At 33.5% G+C, this 19,917-nt stretch overlaps 2 protein-coding genes across 3 annotated transcripts; both read left to right on the top strand.

The window, feature by feature from the left end:
- The first annotated feature begins 357 nt into the window (after positions 1–357).
- On the top strand, positions 358–6,512 carry LOC130649363 (uncharacterized). Its single transcript, XM_057455626.1, has 8 exons — positions 358–1,040; positions 1,112–1,320; positions 1,885–1,984; positions 2,069–2,285; positions 2,973–2,991; positions 3,076–3,151; positions 4,669–4,703; positions 5,714–6,512. The coding sequence occupies exons 1-8, from the start codon at positions 803–805 to the stop codon at positions 5,918–5,920; spliced, it is 1,101 nt and encodes a 366-aa protein (XP_057311609.1). The 5' UTR covers positions 358–802; the 3' UTR covers positions 5,921–6,512.
- Positions 6,513–9,204: 2,692 nt separating this feature from the next.
- Positions 9,205–19,864, top strand: LOC130649348 (uncharacterized). Of its 2 annotated transcripts, XM_057455611.1 has the most exons (8): positions 9,205–10,711; positions 10,870–11,069; positions 15,981–16,083; positions 17,545–17,893; positions 18,404–18,422; positions 18,509–18,578; positions 19,084–19,118; positions 19,532–19,864. In XM_057455611.1, the coding sequence occupies exons 1-8, from the start codon at positions 10,462–10,464 to the stop codon at positions 19,712–19,714; spliced, it is 1,209 nt and encodes a 402-aa protein (XP_057311594.1). In that variant the 5' UTR covers positions 9,205–10,461; the 3' UTR covers positions 19,715–19,864. The 2 variants fall into 2 exon arrangements, with proteins under 2 accessions (XP_057311594.1, XP_057311593.1); XM_057455610.1 differs by lacking the exons at positions 9,205–10,711; positions 10,870–11,069 and having other exon boundaries at positions 14,299–17,893.
- The last annotated feature ends 53 nt before the right edge of the window (positions 19,865–19,917 follow it).

Below are 19,917 nucleotides of genomic sequence, written 5' to 3'. Positions count from 1 at the left end.
TCTGCTTTTTTCATACGAAAACTTACACGCAAACAAATGTGACAGAGCAAATCCCGAATTCAAATCAATCAAAGAGCAAAAAGCAAGTGTGGCCACAATTCACCCTCTTAAATGGACCCATCCTGAAACGGTTTAATTCATTATAAAGATATAATAATTTCCCCAACCTCGTCACTAGTCCATCTTGTATCTTGCTGACATCGGGGACGCCTTTCCCGTGTCAAAACAATTACTAATACTGCACCCTACTCTTGCTGAATTTATGTAGTTTCAAATATTCCAACTAAATCGACATTTTTTGGACAACCAGACACAACATTCAATTGGGGCAAAAGAGAATTTTGACAGGCGTTTTATGGCCACATGCCTACAGTAAAATGAAAATAATCAATTTGAAAGAATATTGTAAATATGGGAATCAGAAAGCATCTGTAAACGATAACTTAGTACATAAGTACTAGTCGAGGACGCGTCGACACTACAAACATTTAGTGTGAGAGGCTGTGAAAGACTTCGATATTTTGTATTTTATTGTTTGTAAAAAATCATTTCTTAATGACAATATATAACGAGATAATGAGGGTCTTAAATGATGTCATACTCCGGATCAATGTTCTTAGCTATCGTCAGAAGTTTCGTTATCGGCTTATAGTAATTATCTTAATAGCGAAAGTTCATAAAACTGTCATTTTAAGAACGGTTTAAAAATTTATCCACAAAATTAAAACTGTGCTAGTTACTTTCAGTTTATTTATTCTCTTTGCTTGTCTCTTGTGTCACTTTAGTAAGAAAGACTGTAAAAATGTTCCACCAACATATATTTGTTGTTTTGCTAACTGTCACATGTGTTGAGACGTTATTCATAGAAAGAAAATTATACGGAGATGTCATTACAAATATAAGTAAAGATGAATGTAAGATTAGTGAAAACACAGAATGGGAAAAAGATATATGTACATGTGAAAGAGGATATGAAACAGCAATTGTTGTGGAGAATAAGGTTAAATGTAAAAACAGAAGTGAAATTTTAAAATCATATGGTAAGTACAAGTTTGTATCTTACTTCTATTTAGAAATCACTTTTAACAATGTTAATATTATGCCCATTTAGGTTCCTCACGCTGTACCGTATTTGGACATAATACAGATGGAACCAGGATTGTTGTTGTTCGTTATGATGGTGTTTTTGTCCTAAAAAAGAAACAGAAAATATTAGAAAAGTGTCCAGGGAAACACGGTACCAAAATTGAATTAATATATCCACAAAAAAAAGTCATTTCTATGAACTGGACTTTTCATTCTTCAAACGATTATCCGTATGTAAGTGAAGTTACAAACCCTTTGTTATTAACACGCTTTTCTTAAGTCTCTGTTACGGCCGACGACACTTGAGGGTGGGAAAAAAAAGGGGCGAACCATCTGCAAAAAGTATAAGAAAGTCTAAACCTTATAATAGTATTATTTTACCCTTCTTTTAGTGGAGTGTTCCTAAGATGTATTGACGTGTATGTGAAGTTCTGATTAATTTGTATTATCAATTATTTTTCACTTTCCATCTTGTTCAACAGTTCGCATGCTATTACAGTTCTTGGAAAGAGACATGGCTTTGCCGTCAGTTTTGTAAAACCGTTTAGTTTAATTCAATTTTTAAAATTTCCGTTTGGTGTCTCACTGGTACAGCAGTATTTCTCTTGCAAAAATAGTATCGCTATTTTAATATCTCTTAATAAATATTACCAATCCCGCAAAATTTATTCTGAAAAATTTTACTAACTTCGTCAGTGTCATTACTTTTGTAAAGGAATTAAAGAAGAAGAAAATACAACAGGTATCTGGAAACCATAAATGTTTGTGGCAAATGCTGTTGCTTTTCTTCCACCATAGGTGAAATTTAAAAGTATCGACCATAAATATTCTGGTTACTTGTTCAGAATTAATGGTGTGTGTAATGAAATATGCATTGTTGCGAAATTTAATAAATCAGGTATTTGTTTGAAAATTCTCTTTCTAACCTTAACAAAAAAGTAAAAACCTATTCGTGTTTTCTCATTTTTATTTCATTTTGTAGTACTTATTAACACAACAACAACAACAAAAACAACAACAACAACAACAACAACAACAACAACAACAACAACAACAACAGCGCTAAAAACAACAAAAAATTCAACTTTTGTGACTGACAAACACAACAGCAGCTCCATTGATATACCATTATTAGTTGGTATAGTAATCGCAGCATTGATTCTCATTCTTGTGGTATTAAGCATCATATTTGCCATAAGGTAAGTTAATAACAACTTGAAAGGAATGCCCAAATCATTTGAATAATAAGCTTTATAATGTGTAAAACAATAACATCAAAGTATTGTCATATAGCCCTCATAAAATACTCTAATGCTTGTACCTTTTCCCACAATGTGTAATACTAACCACACTCAAGGATAGGTACCTCGAAATCTAAAGTAATATGGGTTATAAAACTGTTTCACGTAGTTTTGTGCCACATTGCAGTTTACCTTATTTATATCAAATCTTGAATAACACGCTACCATATAGACCCAATTGGCAATTGTTTCAGGCCGTCCTTGGGTTAACCCAAGCCTTCTCGCAGTTAAAATCAAATTAATGTTAACGAAAGTGTTCTACAAGAGGGAAACGCAGACAGATTGGTATTATTAAAAAGCTAAAGCAAAGTGGATTTTAAAAATATTTCACTTGTTCTGGTAAGGTATTTTAAAAAAGGGCTCTCTACCACCCCGAGCCCTGCGGAACTTTCAGATAGGAGAACTAAAAGATAGGGCCTTGGGTCTAGCAAGCTAAGTTAAAATAGATTTACACGAAAATAAAACCCATAAATATGCATAAGTTGTGGTCGCTCTAAGCGTTGTCACTCTTTTCCCAAAGTACAACATTCACTAAAGAACATCAAAATAATTCCCTTGTTAGTTATTTTGTTTTTTACATTTTAGACAATGTAGAAGACCAAAGGTAAAATATGACATCGTTTCTTAAATATCTGTTATGTCCCTGCCTCCTTTTTAGCAACTACTCACTTCTATTTTCTCATTCTAGATCAAGGAGAAAAAAAATCCACAGCCACCAGTGATGGCAAATCCAGAATATGATTATGTCATATCAACAGCTGCAAGTAAGTAAGAGCATGTAAGCAAAGAAATTTGGCTGGCAAAGTCCTCTAAAAGTAGATAACCGTAAAGAATTGTCTTAAAATTAAAGCTTTCATTTTTTTTATGTTTAAAAATATTATTAAAAACTAGCCTGTATATGCGTTGTGTGTCCGTCAGGGCAAAAACGATAATGATCAGAAAAAGTGGAAAAAACAGGGGGTTAGTTTAGCAAAATTCGGTCACGTTCTCTAAACGCACCCCCCCTCCCCCCCCCCCCCCGCCCCCTTCTTCCATCTTTAAAAATAAAATGGCGTCTTGCGGCGTTTTTCATCAAATTCTAAAAACCTTTCGCAGTGCGTATGAATAAACCAATGAGAAGCCTGCGAAATATATTTTGTTCTATCGACAGCTTTAAACCTTTTTGTGATTTGTTATATCTTTGTTGTCGCGGCGGTTAAATGTTAACCAATGACACGCCATCATTTTGAACGAGGACTTGGATGTTTCTGGAGTATTGTTGTTGACTTCTTTATTCTCTTTACTTCGTATTTTAATTTCGTATGTAGGCATGAAATTTAATAAAGTTGTTAGCCATAAACGCACATCGTGGTGAGGAGTACTCCAGTTAGTTAGCTACATTTATGCTGTCAAGGTTTTTATTCTAGCTATCCTTATTATTATCACTTCTTCGTGTGTTTTTGTGTTATCTTCATCACTTTAATTTTTGCTAAGTTAAACTAGAGTTAAGGCTACCTGGCCACCTCTAGCTAAAACTCCAATTGATGATATTCAACATTATCTACATATCTATAAATCTAAGTTCCTTTTTTCTGTAACTTTTGGACAAGCTATTTGAAAAAGTTTAATGATTAAATTAAAGGCATTCCGCGCACAACTCAGGGTTTATTTTTCTTTACAAATTTTTAACGACAGGATGTAAACTAAACGAAAACTTTTTTATTCTGCAAAATGAAAATGCTATTTGGTGACAACAGGGTGTGGAATGTGTTTTCATTTCAAAATAAAATTACAATGTTTTAGCTGGTTTAGGGCAACAAATGGATATTGCCTGTGGTTTTATTTAAACCGAAGTGGGGAAACGGCACATTGCTGTAAGGACTCCACACGTACGTGCAGCATGGTTTACATGTAGTAAGACGCAACCCTGTCACGATAAACCTTTTTCGCAAAATATAAATATTTAGTATCAATTTTGCTGCGACTAGTTAATGACATGTTGCCTGTGCTTTTACTTCAGCAGAGGTTGTGAAAAGTGACCTTATTGGTAACAAAATGGTAGGCAAAAAAAGTCAGCAAGAAGTTTCTAGTAATATTTTCTCACTTCGACATAATTTAATCACCTTTTGCTCATTTCCCTACGTACGGATTTTAAAAAACATAACATCTTAAATACTTTATCAAGTTGTAAGCAGTCCACTGAATTTGCAACGCACCATATAACTGTACCAAAACGGCCCAATCTGACGTTTAACGTCGGGTCACTATGTTAGTCATACATACTATGTGCGTTATTTCTTAGAGAGCTTGATATCCAGCGACACGATACATCAGACGGTAGGTTTCTTAATAATTTTTTTCTCAATTTATCTTATTATAACCAAACTATCTGGTTGTAGTTTTTTTTATGTTTTTGTTACATACTTACATTTCATCCAACCTAAGAAACGTTCACGATGATTAATTTTCGTAATAAATAAGTTTCGGAATTTTGTGATTCGATATTGTGCAATTATTAAGATTTCGGGAGAACTTAAGTTCTAAGTCGGAATGTTTCGACAAATTTCGCGCGAATTTATTTTCGCAAATGGAAAATTACTAAGATTTAAAAAGACATAATTTGCACGTTCAATGTTCTTATTTGAGCACAATTTTACGTTTTTATTAATTAGTTGTAAGGTATTTCGTCCTTCATCAACATAAATTTCTATGTCCTAATCAGATTCATTGGAAGAATTATCATCTTTATCCTTTACATAAGGTTTCTCAGAAACCTGGTACAAAGTCTGACGATTCTCGACTTCTGCAAGTGACACAGTGGCACATTAAAAAAGGAAATCATTTTGTGGTTAAGACATTTAAACAAAGTGCGAGCGAGGCAAAATATTTATTTATTTACGTAAATATAATAACTTATTACCCCAGGTTTTGCTAAAACAATTTCGCGATTGAAGAGATTGACAAAATATTTAGAATAACATATTTTCGCAAACGGTGGCAATGGCAAACGCAAAATTTCGCGAAAAGGCCAGAAGTTGATTATCGTGAAAATTTATTTTATTAAAACAGAAATTTTTTCAAGAAAGAATCGAAATGTTTCAGCATTAAAACTTGCTTAACTAGTCTACAATTGCAGTAAATGCTTGTAAACTGTTTAAGGGTCCAAGTTTCCTTTTGTTAGAATCTGCATTCTTATAAAATAACAATAAAAAATAAAATGTGAAATGTGAAACATCTTGTAGTTAAATGTAAATAGTTTTTTAATTGATGATAAAAAAAAATTAGAATTTACAATGTTAGTATTACTAATGTAGCACTTTCAAATTTCAAGCGTTCCTCTCTCATAGGCGACATATTCACCAATGTATGACATTCCGAAAACTAAAGAACTACCCAAAAAAGACCAACCTGAACCGGTATACTTTGAAACAGAACCAGAATACGATGATGCAATATATGCTCAGGAAAAGTTAGAAGAATATCTTGCAGCAAAACGTCCTGTTTATGCAAAAATAAACAAAATAGATAACACAGAAACATTTGCCTTGAAGTAAAGCAAAGTATTTATTAAATAAAGAATTATAAAAAGTTTAGGAGAAGGTTTTGTAACTTTCTTTCCTTTTTTCTTTTCTTTAACAAAACAAGTTATAAAAACGTGAAAAGACATCATTGCATAGAAAAGTTGATGTTATCAGTTATTAAAATACGCTTTTAAATCTGCCCAAAACAGTTTGTTGTTCTTCTAAATAATGAGATTTTTCTAGTCCAACTACCTCTGGCTTGCATTTGCTTGCTCCCGTGCTTTCATTATTGCTAGGTTCGTCGTGCCAGGACATCGTATTCAGCATAGATATCGTATTCAGCTTAGATTCACTGGCGTATTTAGCAACGTATATGTATTTTCTACGTGTATATAGAGGAGAGGAGGAATACCGAAGACGAGTCGTTATGTGTTGCATAGTCGAACTCGCGAAGATATATATTTACACAGAAATGGCAGACGTGTTTTTATCCCTTCTTTGATACATCTCTATTTCCCTCTGTAAGTGCCTTTATTTTTCATAAGATGTACCATAACATGTACCAGGTTTAGCATTATATCAAAAAGGCCCATTTTGAGGTTCCTATTTTATTGTAAAAACTTATATAGATAAAAATAAGATATAGATAAAAAAACATTATCCTGAAAACTTTATTGAAAACTGAAAATCCGAACATGTTTAAATGTTTTACTGAAATAGCACACTAACCCTAGTTTCTCATTTCACGATTCACACAATCATAAACGCACGGCAAAATCGACCACGTGCTTGCTAGATCACCCAAAATTTAAGCAACATGTGTAGCTCCATTTCCATCCTAATGCTTTTTGTATATATATCAACAAAGTTCAAAGATAAATCGATCAAAGTTTCTGTTTTATTTTAAATAAATTAAACGTTTTAACTTACTCAAGTCAGGCTTCTTTGCAACACCTAGCTGCCACTTGACGTTGTTTTCGAAGACATCTTCGCTTCTCTTTTGCTTTAAATTTTTATAGTGCTTTTTTGTTCAAACAGATAGTTGCTTTCTTAGTGAGAAGGTATTGTCTGTACATTTTGTTTTCGGAATTTCCCTTTTTACCCTTTCATATTATTTATCACTTCAGGCACTCCCCGTTTGGAGTTTGCCAAAAATTATGCAATAAACCTGGACATTCATCTTAATAAATGGAAAAGCGCACGAGAAACATTAATTATCATAATTATGGCCATAAGAAAAGAGATATACCTACGATTCCTAATGGTTGTTTTTTGTTTACCTCTAATTTTTCGAATTCAAAAATAATTTAACAAACTCCGCCGCAGTGCTCATAGAAAACAAGGCCGTCTTTTTACCCACGACTGAAAACGATTACTTAGCGATGGCCCGCTTCTTAACCGGGAATGTGTGATCAAGGAAGTCGGGAAATACGGCGTTTACTTTTATTTTCAGTTCTAGTAACTTTAGATCTTCAAATTTGCAGGTCATAAAATAATCCTTCTCGATAGGGGTGTTTACGCGCTATTGTTTTTAATTTCAAAAGAATCAGTGCGTGAGGTGCTCGACCCAGTCTTTTTCGCAAAAAAATGATCAAATTCCATTTTCTCCTTTAATAGGGGCTAACTTTTTTCTATTGAAATCTGACTGTAACACGCTGCAGGCACGTGATTATTGTATGGAAAGTGTGCCTAATATAAGACGGTGAACATTGCTGCTAAAAAGTTCAACAATACGTTTGGAAATAAGCGTTTAACCATGATATTAACCTATTTTTGCAGGCTTGAGTATACCACTTTGATCATGAAAAACAATATAGATAGATATGCGCCGGATGAGTGCCGACAAAATGTGTGCTGGATTATTGTTTATTCTAACTAAAGAAATAACTTTTTATAACAGAACGTCGTTTTAAAACGAGATATAAACTTTTTCTTTTTGTTTACAAAAGTGTCGAGCATGTGCTTCTTCGCTAATTATGTTAACATAAGAACAAAAGAAATTTTACCGATTTCAATATGGCTTCTTGTTTTGATAATATTATCAAACTCATCATCAAATTATCTAATTGTTTTTATAACCAATCATAGTTGCGAATTGTTATTCACGAATAATTTAGTCACACAACCGCCAAAATTTCAAATTAAGTTTCTATACAGACACCTGCTAGAACCTCACGCAGTGTTTCAATAGAATTAAAAGAGTTGTTTCTCCTTCCGTATTCTTTTCTCCAAGGTCCGACTGAGCGCTAACATCATAATCGTTAATGTCACAAACAGAAATTCGCAGAACAGATATTACGCAACCGGCAGAGCAGCTATTACCTGGCAGTCGAAACATCAGCTGTTAAACCAAACATCTGGAGGGATTGTACACAACGGGTCCAAAACAGGTCAGGTCCGTACGCAATTTTCCCTTTTTATATGGGATCGTGCAAGTATAGCCCATATTACCTGGTTAACTTACTATTTAGCCATGGTCACACACCCTGATACCCAATTTCATTAAAATCCAGCAACATAACTTCAGATTAAAATTATTAGCTTGAAACTCATCTAAGTATGCATACATTGACTACCGTAATTTTCCTAATTTATCGTGTCCTTAACGTCCGTAACGTAATTAATACTCTTTTTTTCGAAATTTACTTAATTTAATGTCCTTTAATTTTTAACGCAAACCTCTTTTCACTATTCTTTGTTTTTCTTTCATTTAGTGAGTGCGACAAGGTCGAATTTTCCTCTAATTTTTATCGCGAAATAAAAATTGTGAAAATAGAATAATTTATTTCCTCCAATTATTAATTAAAGAAATGAAAGTATTCAATCACCCTTATCCCCATGGTTTTCTGTCTTTTTGATATGAGAGAAGACGACGAAAAATACTCCGATATTGTTGAGTAATTTTTATATACTTCAAATTTCCAGCATCTACTTACTTGTAAGATGCCGAAAAAATATTAAGATTGTAAACAAATAATGAAAAATAGATAGAGCTTTTTTGCTCAACAAACATGTCTCAATATCTTCCCTTAATTAAAATTTTTGACCCAAAACTTTTACGCCAAATTATTTACACTATTATCTGGCCAAATGTGTCATCAGCAGTGATCTATACCTCAAAAGAAAAAAAATACTTGATTCCTAACAACTACATCATTGGAGAGTGAAAATGAACAATTCTTGTAAATGAACGAACGAAAGAACGACAGATTTCTAAATAAAGTCTAAATAATTATTTTATTGTTAAAAATAAACCTCATTCTAAGAACTTTTTCCAGCCTTTGGTTTAAAAAAAATGAGAAAATGTTAAAATAAAAGACTAAAGACAAAGTCGATATTATAAGTGATTTTTTTCTGTCTTCAATTGCAGCAGATCATAATTTAAGGAAATTAAAATTGAATTCTATGCTGTTTTTTTCCGAGTGTTCACACCACTGTTCTCTCTCTTTATAAAAGCGTAATATCTACCCTCCCTTCCTCTCCCCAATTGTATGCTGTAATTTAACAATTAACTCCATCGACAAGAGGTGTATGGAAAGGTTTGTACGGCATTTTTTAGTTTTTATTTAACTTTGCTTCTTAGCATTTGTTCATGACAGTATATAAAGAAACAATATAATAATGATGGCATGCTCTTCATTATTTGAAGTATTATTATTACTCTTACAATTCTTTAAGCCGATAACTATTGATGTCAAAAGATTTCTTATCAGCTAACTTATTTTAATACTAGTCGATAAAGCCCGTGGAGAAATCCACTTAGGCAGAAGGACAATGGAAAAATAGGTTGTTTCAGATTTTTTGCTGACGTCAACAGTGCAGGTACAAAAAAATTGGCCAAGTTTAGTTTATTCGTTGCCTATAACGTGTAAAGGTTAAAACGCTGATCACAATAATGTATAGGATCATATGTATTCGACAAAAGCCTAAGGAGATATAAGGTGTTAAAAATTTTGTTGACGTCAGCAATGGCCTGTCAAACCCAAAAATTTATTTTCAAGAAATTTGTGTACCTATTGCCTTCATCGTATAGATCTTGAAACGCTGATAAAGAAAATGTATAGGATCGTGTACTTGAGACAAACGGATGCAGAGATATTAGGGCTTAAAGGTTTTTTTATGATGTCATTTACCCGTCTATTCCGAAACGGATTTGGTGACCCAGGTTTGGAAAACTTACCCAACTTGGTCCCAGGTGGTCCCTAGTTACCCACGCAGGAGATGACGTCAGTTATTTCCACCCGTTTCCAAGTTATTAAGCCTTAATTTTCAAAGTGCAATGCATTGGCTTTACTAATCTTAATATACTTTCCTTTGACGTCAATATTGCTTTAACGTCAAAGTTTGCTAATTTACAGAACAAATTTATAGGCGATGTTTTATAGACTTTATCAAAGAAATTTTATCCACTTCGCAAAAGTCACAGACAGAAGCTCCGTATTATTATAAGAGATTGAAAGTTCATAAAAAATTTATCATAAAAGTTAATGGCTAAATATTAAGCTGTGATACTTTCAGTTTGTTTATTTTCTTGGTTTGTGGCTTGTGTTTCTTACGACAAAAAATACTATAAAATGTTTTACAACCGCATATTTGGTGTTTTGCTAACTGTCACATGTGTTGAAGTGTTATACATTCAAAGGAATTTCCGTGGAGACATCATAGCAGATATTAGTCGCGATGAATGTCTAGAACGTGAGAATACACAATGGAAATGGGGTTACGGTTACGGTTATTGCAAGTGTAAAAGTGGATATGAAACAGCAGTTGTTGAGAAGGGAAAAGTTAAATGTAAAAAACGAAGTGACATATTAAAATTATTCGGTAAGTATTGTTACGACATGACATTTTGTATTTTCGTAAAACAAGAGTTTTCTTTTAAATGTAATATTTAAAATGTAACAAAGCTGATCATGCAGTGGTTACATTGGGCGGAACTATTAAGTCATCTATGGTTTAAATGTTGCAGTACGTCCGTTTAGATTCGTCAAGATGCACAATTTTTGGATACTATACATCTAAAACCAAAATTTCTATGGTTCAAGAGACTTTCTTCTTAAAAGATGAACCAAAGAAATTGCAAAACTGTTTGCGGTCAGCTAGATCTGGAATTGATTTAATATATCCAAAGAAGAAAGTTATTCCTGTTACTTGGTATTATCGCCCACAACGTCATCCACACGTTAGTAAATTTCTTATTTTTTTGGTTGTAGTGATTCATTAGTTTCATTTATGTTGCAATGTTGAGTGGTTCCAAGAATATATGTAAATATGATCAAGAAAACAACAGTTGAATGAGAGGATTCTTTTTATCGTCACAACAATTACCAACAACTTCAAAGTTGCCTCTCCACCAAAAATAAGTTGAGCTTTGCAGATATAGATAATATATCGAAACCTGAGAACACAACTTTATTTTGCCTGAAAAATTGCATACTTAACTCAAGCTTCGACGACCGCCAAATAATCTACTTGTTTCACGAGGTTTCAGGACCAGAATCTTAACCCAATTCGGTCCGGGTTTTTCGAACATATTATGACCGGCGGTGTTTTCTTAATAACTTAACGCTCCGTTGCATGGCTATAATACTTACTAAGTTTCTGTATTTATCTATTAGACACCTGCATGAGAAAATTTCAGGTCCCATGCTTCTCAGAGGCTGTGATATTGGCTATTACTCGAAACTACCCCTTAAAATCTCTATGAAACCTTAGAACCGATAGATAGATAGATAGATAGATAGATAGATAGATAGATAGATAGATAGATAGATAGATAGATAGATAGATAGATAGATAGATAGATAGATAGATAGATAGATAGATAGATAGATAGATAGATAGATAGATAGATAGATAGATAGATAGATAGATAGATAGATAGATAGATAGATAGATAGATAGATAGATAGATAGATAGATAGATAGATAGATAGATAGATAGATAGATAGATAGATAGATAGATAGATAGATAGATAGATAGATAGATAGATAGATAGATAGATAGATAGATAGATAGATAGATAGATAGATAGATAGATAGATAGATAGATAGATAGATAGATAGATAGATAGATAGATAGATAGATAGATAGATAGATAGATAGATAGATAGATAGATAGATAGATAGATAGATAGATAGATAGATAGATAGATAGATAGATAGATAGATAGATAGACGCCATATTGTTCGTTTTGTGACATACTATAAGTGTGTCAAGTTTGATCAAGTTTAAATGAGCCTACGACAAGTTTTTTTAAAGTTTTAAAAGCCGAAAACTCTTAAATAACGAGGGCTTTGAGGACAAGGGTAGAATAGAATCACAACGAAAAAAATAACCAGCTTGAAAAATGGCTCCAAAGCCCAACTCTATGTGGAAAAATCAGCTAAAAATCAATAAACGGAAGGGTTTAAATATCTTTGTATCAGAAGTTTCAAATTTCAAGACAAAAAGCTAAGAGAAAAGTGAGACAGTGGTTTGCTGATTTTTTTCTATATAATATTTGATTGTTTTCTTATATCAAGAATTACTTGATAACAATACAATTTTCCTGCTGGACTCTCTTCTCTTTTTGCCGCTCAGAAACATTTCACGAGTATCTCTACTCCCATTTCCAGAATCTTGATCTGAAGTTGACTTTTTTTCTTCCTCTTGATTTTCTTTTTTAGTTAACGGAGGAAGTGTCATCACAAAATTAAAAATAAGCCTCCCCGTTGTCATTTGCGAAAGTTTTTGTTCCCAAAAATGAAGATTTTGGAAAATTGGCAAAAGTTTTTTCTATAAAATTTCTTCCAGATGAGAATTCGCGAAAATTAACTTTGCGAAATTTGTTATTCTCACTCAAAAGATTCTGCCCGCGGAAATTTCTACCGTTAAAATTTTTGTTTTTTTTGGTTTAATTAGTTTAAAGTCAGATATATAATATACATTAGTTTTTAATAAATACAACAACTAATCAAAACCGACTATAAAAGAGAATGCGTATGTAATAAGTAAATTTATTTACACGGAACTATTTTTTATACAAGTTGCAAAGACAAAACTTGCCATTCCAGAGTTTAATATTTTTCTTAAAATCAATTTAATTTTTAGTGATTTTGATACGAAACGGTGAATCGTTCCAAATTTTTGGCCCCAAAGAGCGCAAACGTAGTTGTTTTAAATCTTACAACTTCTAGATTTTTAACATTGTGTTTTCTGATGGGTCTTTTTTAAAATAAAAGTTTTTAAAAATAAGAAAAATGTCCTTCATAAAAGTATATCAAGCAGTTTATCGGGTAGCTCTCAGAGACATGATATGTATGATCGCAGTCTTCTGAGAGGTATAACGCAGTTTTTAAATCCAGGGAAAGTTTTACAAGTCGTATAAAAAGGGACATTGTGCGGAAAATATTTTTGCAATTGAGAGGTTTAAATATATAAAAATTAAGTTATTTTTGCAGTCGGAAACTCTTCACGAAACTAATGAAACAAGGCATTAGTAAGATATTTAAGCGTTAGAAATCTTTCTTCTTTCACATTCGAGGGATTATTTTTCGAAAATTTATACACAGGTTGCCTAAATCAGACTCAAAAATACCTTAAAGAAAGAAAGTTTAGCATTCAACACGGTAGTCTAATTAATTGATTTAATTTTTTTTTGTTTATGCGCTGACGTTCGTAAAACGCAAAAGTTTTTTCCGCGGAAACTTCTTAAAAGGTTTGACCGTGAAAGGTAAGTATTAATATTCCGCGGTGATTTTAGTAAAGCAAAAATTTTTTCCTGCGACAACCTCGTCCTTAGGCCTTGTTATCCTCGATATTACTCAAGATCCCTTTACATTTTTTCGCTGAGCCTCAATCCTCTTACTTAAAGCTTCTGTATTATTATAAGAAAAATCGTTAAATAAATCATGTTGGGGAAGTCTCGGTAAAATAAAGGTAAATAAAGTCAAGGCAAAAACATTGTAGCGTTGACGACAGGTCAAGCTAACAACGACGTCCTATATTTGTGATATTTTTTGATATACTTATATCATCTTCAGGCTAAAAGTAAAATAGTAAAACAGATAGAAACAGTTAAAAGGTAAAAATTCAGAATAGACACACACAACGTTATGTTATTGCTACCTTTTTTCCTCCAAGTTGCAACCATCCATCGACACTAAAGATCAATATTTAAGACAATATAAACTGCTTTATCTATGCCGAGAAATATCACCAGCCCGAGGTCAAAAGTATAGTTTTTATTAACTGATAGTTATTATGTTTGAGCTTGTAAAAACCAGGATTATTTTCTAAAGATTTACTTGTAACGAGAATAAAAAGAAACAGGTTTTGATAAAGAAAACGTTCGATTTGAATTTCATTGTATCAACTTTTCAAAATATATGTACACAAACAACCGAAACATTCGACTATCCATATATAGATTTTTTAAGGTTGTTACTATGGAAATAAATGGCCGAATTTCAATAATTTTGTTTAACCCGTTTTCAGACAGCAAATTTATCTTTGGATACCGTGGTAAGTTGTGTCTATGACAAATTTCAGTTTTTATTGCGCAATCCGGCACTTTTTTCAACCAACCGCAATTATAACTGCATAGCAACGCCCATAGCAACCATTTTTGCATTTTTAGACAGCTTTTCTACCCCTCCGTCGATATTTAATTCTTTCCAATTGCTAGATGATACTTTAGGGCGTCCTAAGACAATATATGACAGTTCTGAATGTTAAATGTGGTGTTCCACAAGCGTTCAGAAAGCTGTCTTAACGACGCACCCTCCAAAGTGAACTCGTCATCAATTAGACTCGTCATCAATTAGACTTAAGGTCTTAGTTGTTTGGTTCTTTTCAGGTCAAAATATTGCTGGCGTACACCTTTTGTCAATCCACAAGTAAAGAATGTCCATGAAATAATCTTTAAACAAGTTTTTTGCAATTTAACTTCGGAAACCAGGAGAATGAAGATTTCTCAAGACCAAAACACCCATACTTCTTCTATCGCTTCTGGTATTAGTACGACCTAATGCTGGTACCTCCCGCTTCCCAAATCAATATTCTGCTCTTCAGTTATTCTGCTGAGAAACTGACGGCTTCGCCCTCTTATAGCCTTTTTGTCGCAAGACTTTTGTCCTTGGAGGACGAGTCAAGCTCCATAATTGTCGGTGCTACCATCCATGCACGTGACCCTTGAGAAACATACGCGACCGAAAAGGCGCTTGTAGGAGTGCTCGCTATTCAGCTATTTGGTTTATCGTTGAGCGTCAAAATATATTTATATCGAAAAGACAGTCCTTTCCATTATAACTTATTTTATAGTAACCACCCTAAACGTTTTTTGAATTCGACGTCGTTTTGCTTGTTTCTCACTGTTGCGATAAATGTTGATATTAAAAACACAGTGGATTAAAAATTATCAACATTCCTTGCTGTATTCCTGGTGGTGTGATGCGAGGTTGTGGATTTACTGTAAGAGAAGTTATTTGTTTACATTTATAGTAACCATTTTGGTTGCTATGAGGTAAAAGCTATACCGTGCTGTATAAAATCCGTAGTGAAGGCTTTTTAGCCAATCAGCGTAGCGGATTTCCCGTATAAACCTGTTGAAAATAGCTATCAGTTATAACGTTCCAGAGCGCTGGTAATTAAATTGTGATATTACTATTACTATTAATAAACCCACGAGCTTCTTTGATCGATCGAAGCCAAATATAATTTATATTATAATACCCATATACTTCTGTCCGTCCCTCCGTCCGTCTGTCTGTGACGCAAAATGGTACCTTAGCTGCGCAGGTAGCGAGACGCACGTAATGGGGTATAAAAAGGACGGGCGAACCCGTGGATTTTTCCACGGGCTAACGACTAGTTATTTTTAATTACTGACTAATGTTTCAAGGGCTTTGGACCGACAATATCATTTTCATTTTTGATTTGTTTAATTAACCGTCTAACAGCTAGACAGACGTTGTGCAAATAGAGGCATGCTTTAGTTTTCGTGAGATTTTACAAGAATTAAAAGAACTTTCTATAGAGCTAGGTTAATGTGACATAAAATTATTATTAATTATTATTAAATATTAATTTTCATATTTTCTAAAATAGATACAAATCGAAAACTGGAACAAGAAAAAATATGCTGGTTATTTGTTTAGGCTTAACAACGTGTGCAATGGAATATGTGTTGTTGCAAAATTTACCGGAGAAGGTACTGTCTAAAATAAATTTATTGATTGAACTGATTCTGAAAGATGTATGGAAGGTGACGATTCCTTCCTTGATTCCTAACATTTAAAATCCTATTGCACGTTGTCACAATGTTCTCTCTCTCTGTGTGTCTATTGCACATTGTCACAATGTTCTCTCTCTGCACATTGCACGTTGTCACAATGTTCTCTCTCTGTGTGTCTATTGCACGTTGTCACAATGTTCTCTCTCTCTGTGTGTCTATTGCACGTTGTCACAATGTTCTCTCTCTCTGTGTGTCTATTGCACATTGTCACAATGTTCTCTCTCTGCACATTGCACGTTGTCACAATGTTCTCTCTCTGTGTGTCTATTGCACGTTGTCACAATGTTCTCTCTCTCTGTGTCTATTGCACGTTGTCACAATGTTCTCTCTCTACACATTGCACGTTATCACGATGTTCTCTCTCTGTGTCTATTGCACGTTGTCACAATGTTCTCTCTCTCCGTCTATTGCACATTGTCACAATGTTCTCTCTCTCTCTGTCTATTGCACGTTGTCACAATTTTCTCTCTCTCTGTATATTGCACGTTGTCACAATGTTCTCTCTCTGCACATTGCACGTTATCACAATGTTCTCTCTCTGTGTGTCTATTGCACGTTGTCACAATGTTCTCTCTCTCTGTGTCTATTGCACGTTGTCACAATTTTCTCTCTCTGTGTCTATTGCACGTTGTCACAATGTTCTCTCTCTCTGTGTCTATTACATGTTGTCACAATGTTCTCTCTCTCTGTGTCTATTGCACGTTGTCACAATGTTCTCTCTCTCTCTGTGTCTATTGCACGTTGTCACAATGTTCTCTCTCTCTCTGTGTCTACTGCACGTTGTCACAATGTTCTCTCTCTGCACATTGCACGTTGTCACAATGTTCTCTCTCTCTGTCTATTACATGTTGTCACAATGTTCTCTCTCTCTGTGTCTATTGCACGTTGTCACCATGTTCTTTCTCTCTCTGTGTCTATTGCACGTTGTCACAATGTTCTCTCTCTGCACATTGCACGTTGTCACAATGTTCTCTCTCTCTGTCTATTACATGTTGTCACAATGTTCTCTCTCTCTGTGTCTATTGCACGTTGTCACCATGTTCTCTCTCTCTGTCTATTGCACGTTGTCACAATGTTCTCTCTCTCTGTCTATTGCACGTTGTCACAATGTTCTCTCTCTGCACATTGCACGTTATCACAATGTTCTCTCTCTCTGTCTATTACATGTTGTCACAATGTTCTCTCTCTGCACATTGCACGTTATCACAATGTTCTCTCTCTGTGTGTCTATTGCACGTTGTCACAATTTTCTCTCTCTCTGCACATTGCACGTTGTCACAATGTTCTCTCTCTGCACATTTCACGTTGTCACAATGTTCTCTCTCTCTGTCTATCGCACATTGTCACGATTCTCTCTGTGTGTGTGTCTATTTTCAGTATATATTGACGAAGCAGCAAAGCAATCAACAACAAAAACAACAGCAACAACAACAATAACAAAAACAACAATAACAACCACAACAACAACAACAACCACAACTACCACAACACCAACAACAACAACCACAACAGCAATAAAAGCAACGACAACAACAATAACAGTACCAAAACAAAAAACATCAAGTAGATTATCATCAATAAAAACAGACGTATCAACAACAACAAACTTAACTTCAATGCAAGGTGAACACAACAGCACCTTCATTGACATACCATTATTAGTTGGTATAGTAATCGCAGCATTGATTCTCATTCTTGTGGTATTGGGTATCGCGGTTATAACAAGGTAACACCGAATAACTCATAATCCAGTCAATTATATAAGTGTCGTTAACCTATACATTAGCACGAGGACTTAACTTTTGCTCTATTCTTTGGTTTCCAGTGCATCCACACACAGTGTTTCAACTAAATAACAACAAAAATATTAAGCCTAAATTGAGAAAAATAGCATGAAATATGTAAGAACTAGAAAATACGAGATCACGGATAGTTTGCTATAATACTATATAACAGATAAAAAGAATTATTCTAAAGAAATTATATCATTCATTATAGTCAAAATATTAAGCAGAAGTAAAGTTAGTATTTAAAAACTGATAGAATCTTTTCAACACCTTTTTCTACGTAATCCAAGTAACAGTTGAACGAAACATGTGTAGTGTTATAACTCGAGAAATACACTTATATATACAAGGGTATTGGATCGATCAAAACATGGGATAATTTTTGTTTGTGTTTTGTTTCAATTTTGATACAAGAACTTTAAAACCTAAAATATTTTTTTCTTTTTTAGACGGCATAAAAAAACAAAGGTAAATAAATATTGTTAGTACATATTTTAGTTTATCTAATGAACGTTATCCAATTATTCTTGTCATTCTTTTTATGTTCACTAAAGACTAAGAACAAGTCAAAACCATTGGAGATGGAAAACCCACGTTATGAATGTTTCACTTCAGCCGCTGCAAGTAAGTAAGAACGTAGAAACGAAGCAAATCTAAGACTATTTTTTTAATGTGACCGTTAATCTTTTTTATAATTCCTATACTTTGCACATTTGTTTATATACAGTCAATTTCTAATAATATGTTTTCAAAATTTTCACTACTAGTTATTTCCACAATTTTGGTGGTCCCTATTTTACAAACACTTAAGTCCACATCATCTCATTTTATTGATATACGTTAAAGAATTTGAAGAAAGGTCCCCATTACAGAGTTAAAGATTTAAGTCAAAATATATGAAAAAAAACGCTCCAACTTGAGAGAAAATAAACATTTGAAATTTGTTTAAAGGTACTTGAACGGTAATATTTAAGTATTTCCAGGCGCTTGCTAAATTGAATTCTCGCCTGGAATTTTTCGAGTCATTGAATAATAAGAAAGAACTGTACGCCTAAAAAAGGCTTTGCGAAAATTATTGCCATATACTACAATGATCATCGTAATATATACATTGTGTATAATCTTTTAGACCACATGATATGCACTGATACAACAAACCAAACAGTAAGTTGTATTTTAATAATTTGTTACCAAGTTAGCTGCAGTAAGTGACAAATAACTGAGTAAGTTTTGCCTTCACTTAAGTCTAGCTCTGAATACTATAAACCACCACCATTGTAAACTCAATCATATTCGTCGAAATCTCTCACACTGATGGTAGTTACTACAATTTTTTCTTTTCAAATATGTATTTTTGGTATTCTTTACCATTCTTAAGTTCGTATTTAAACACTTTTCCTGCTTAGCAAGCTACTTTACTAGTAGAGGGACATAAAAGAACGAATGCTTTGTAGAAATTATTCTCACAAAGACATAATGGTATCACTTTTAAGTACTTAGGGTGTACTTTCTTACTGCACCAAATCTTGCGATTTTCTAGAGAGTTTTCAGTCTTTTTTTTAACTTTCTTTCCATAGGCGACATATTCACCCGTTTATGAAATTCCGAAAACTAAAGAACGACTCCAAAAAGACCAACCTGAACCAATATACGTTGAAACAGAACCAGAATATGATGATGCAATATATGCTCAAGAAAAGTTAGAAGAATATCTTGCAGCGAAACGTCCTGTTTATGCAAAAATAAACAAAAATAGATAACACAGAAACATTTTCTTCAAGAACAACAAAAATGTTTGTCTCAAGAAACTTGTATTTACATGTCACTGGAGAGAGACATGGTTGAAAGCGTAGAACATAACGTTGTAATATAATCTTAAAAATGATAGATACTCATTATAGCTACTTATTGTCCATTTCATTTTTTTTCTGTAATAAGAAAAGTTGAAACTCATTTTCATCCC

The sequence above is a fragment of the Hydractinia symbiolongicarpus genome, chromosome 7, assembly GCF_029227915.1.
Source record: "Hydractinia symbiolongicarpus strain clone_291-10 chromosome 7, HSymV2.1, whole genome shotgun sequence".
NCBI lineage: Eukaryota > Metazoa > Cnidaria > Hydrozoa > Anthoathecata > Hydractiniidae > Hydractinia > Hydractinia symbiolongicarpus.
Note: the sequence above shows the minus strand (reverse complement) of the source record. Positions and strands in the feature narration are given on the sequence as shown.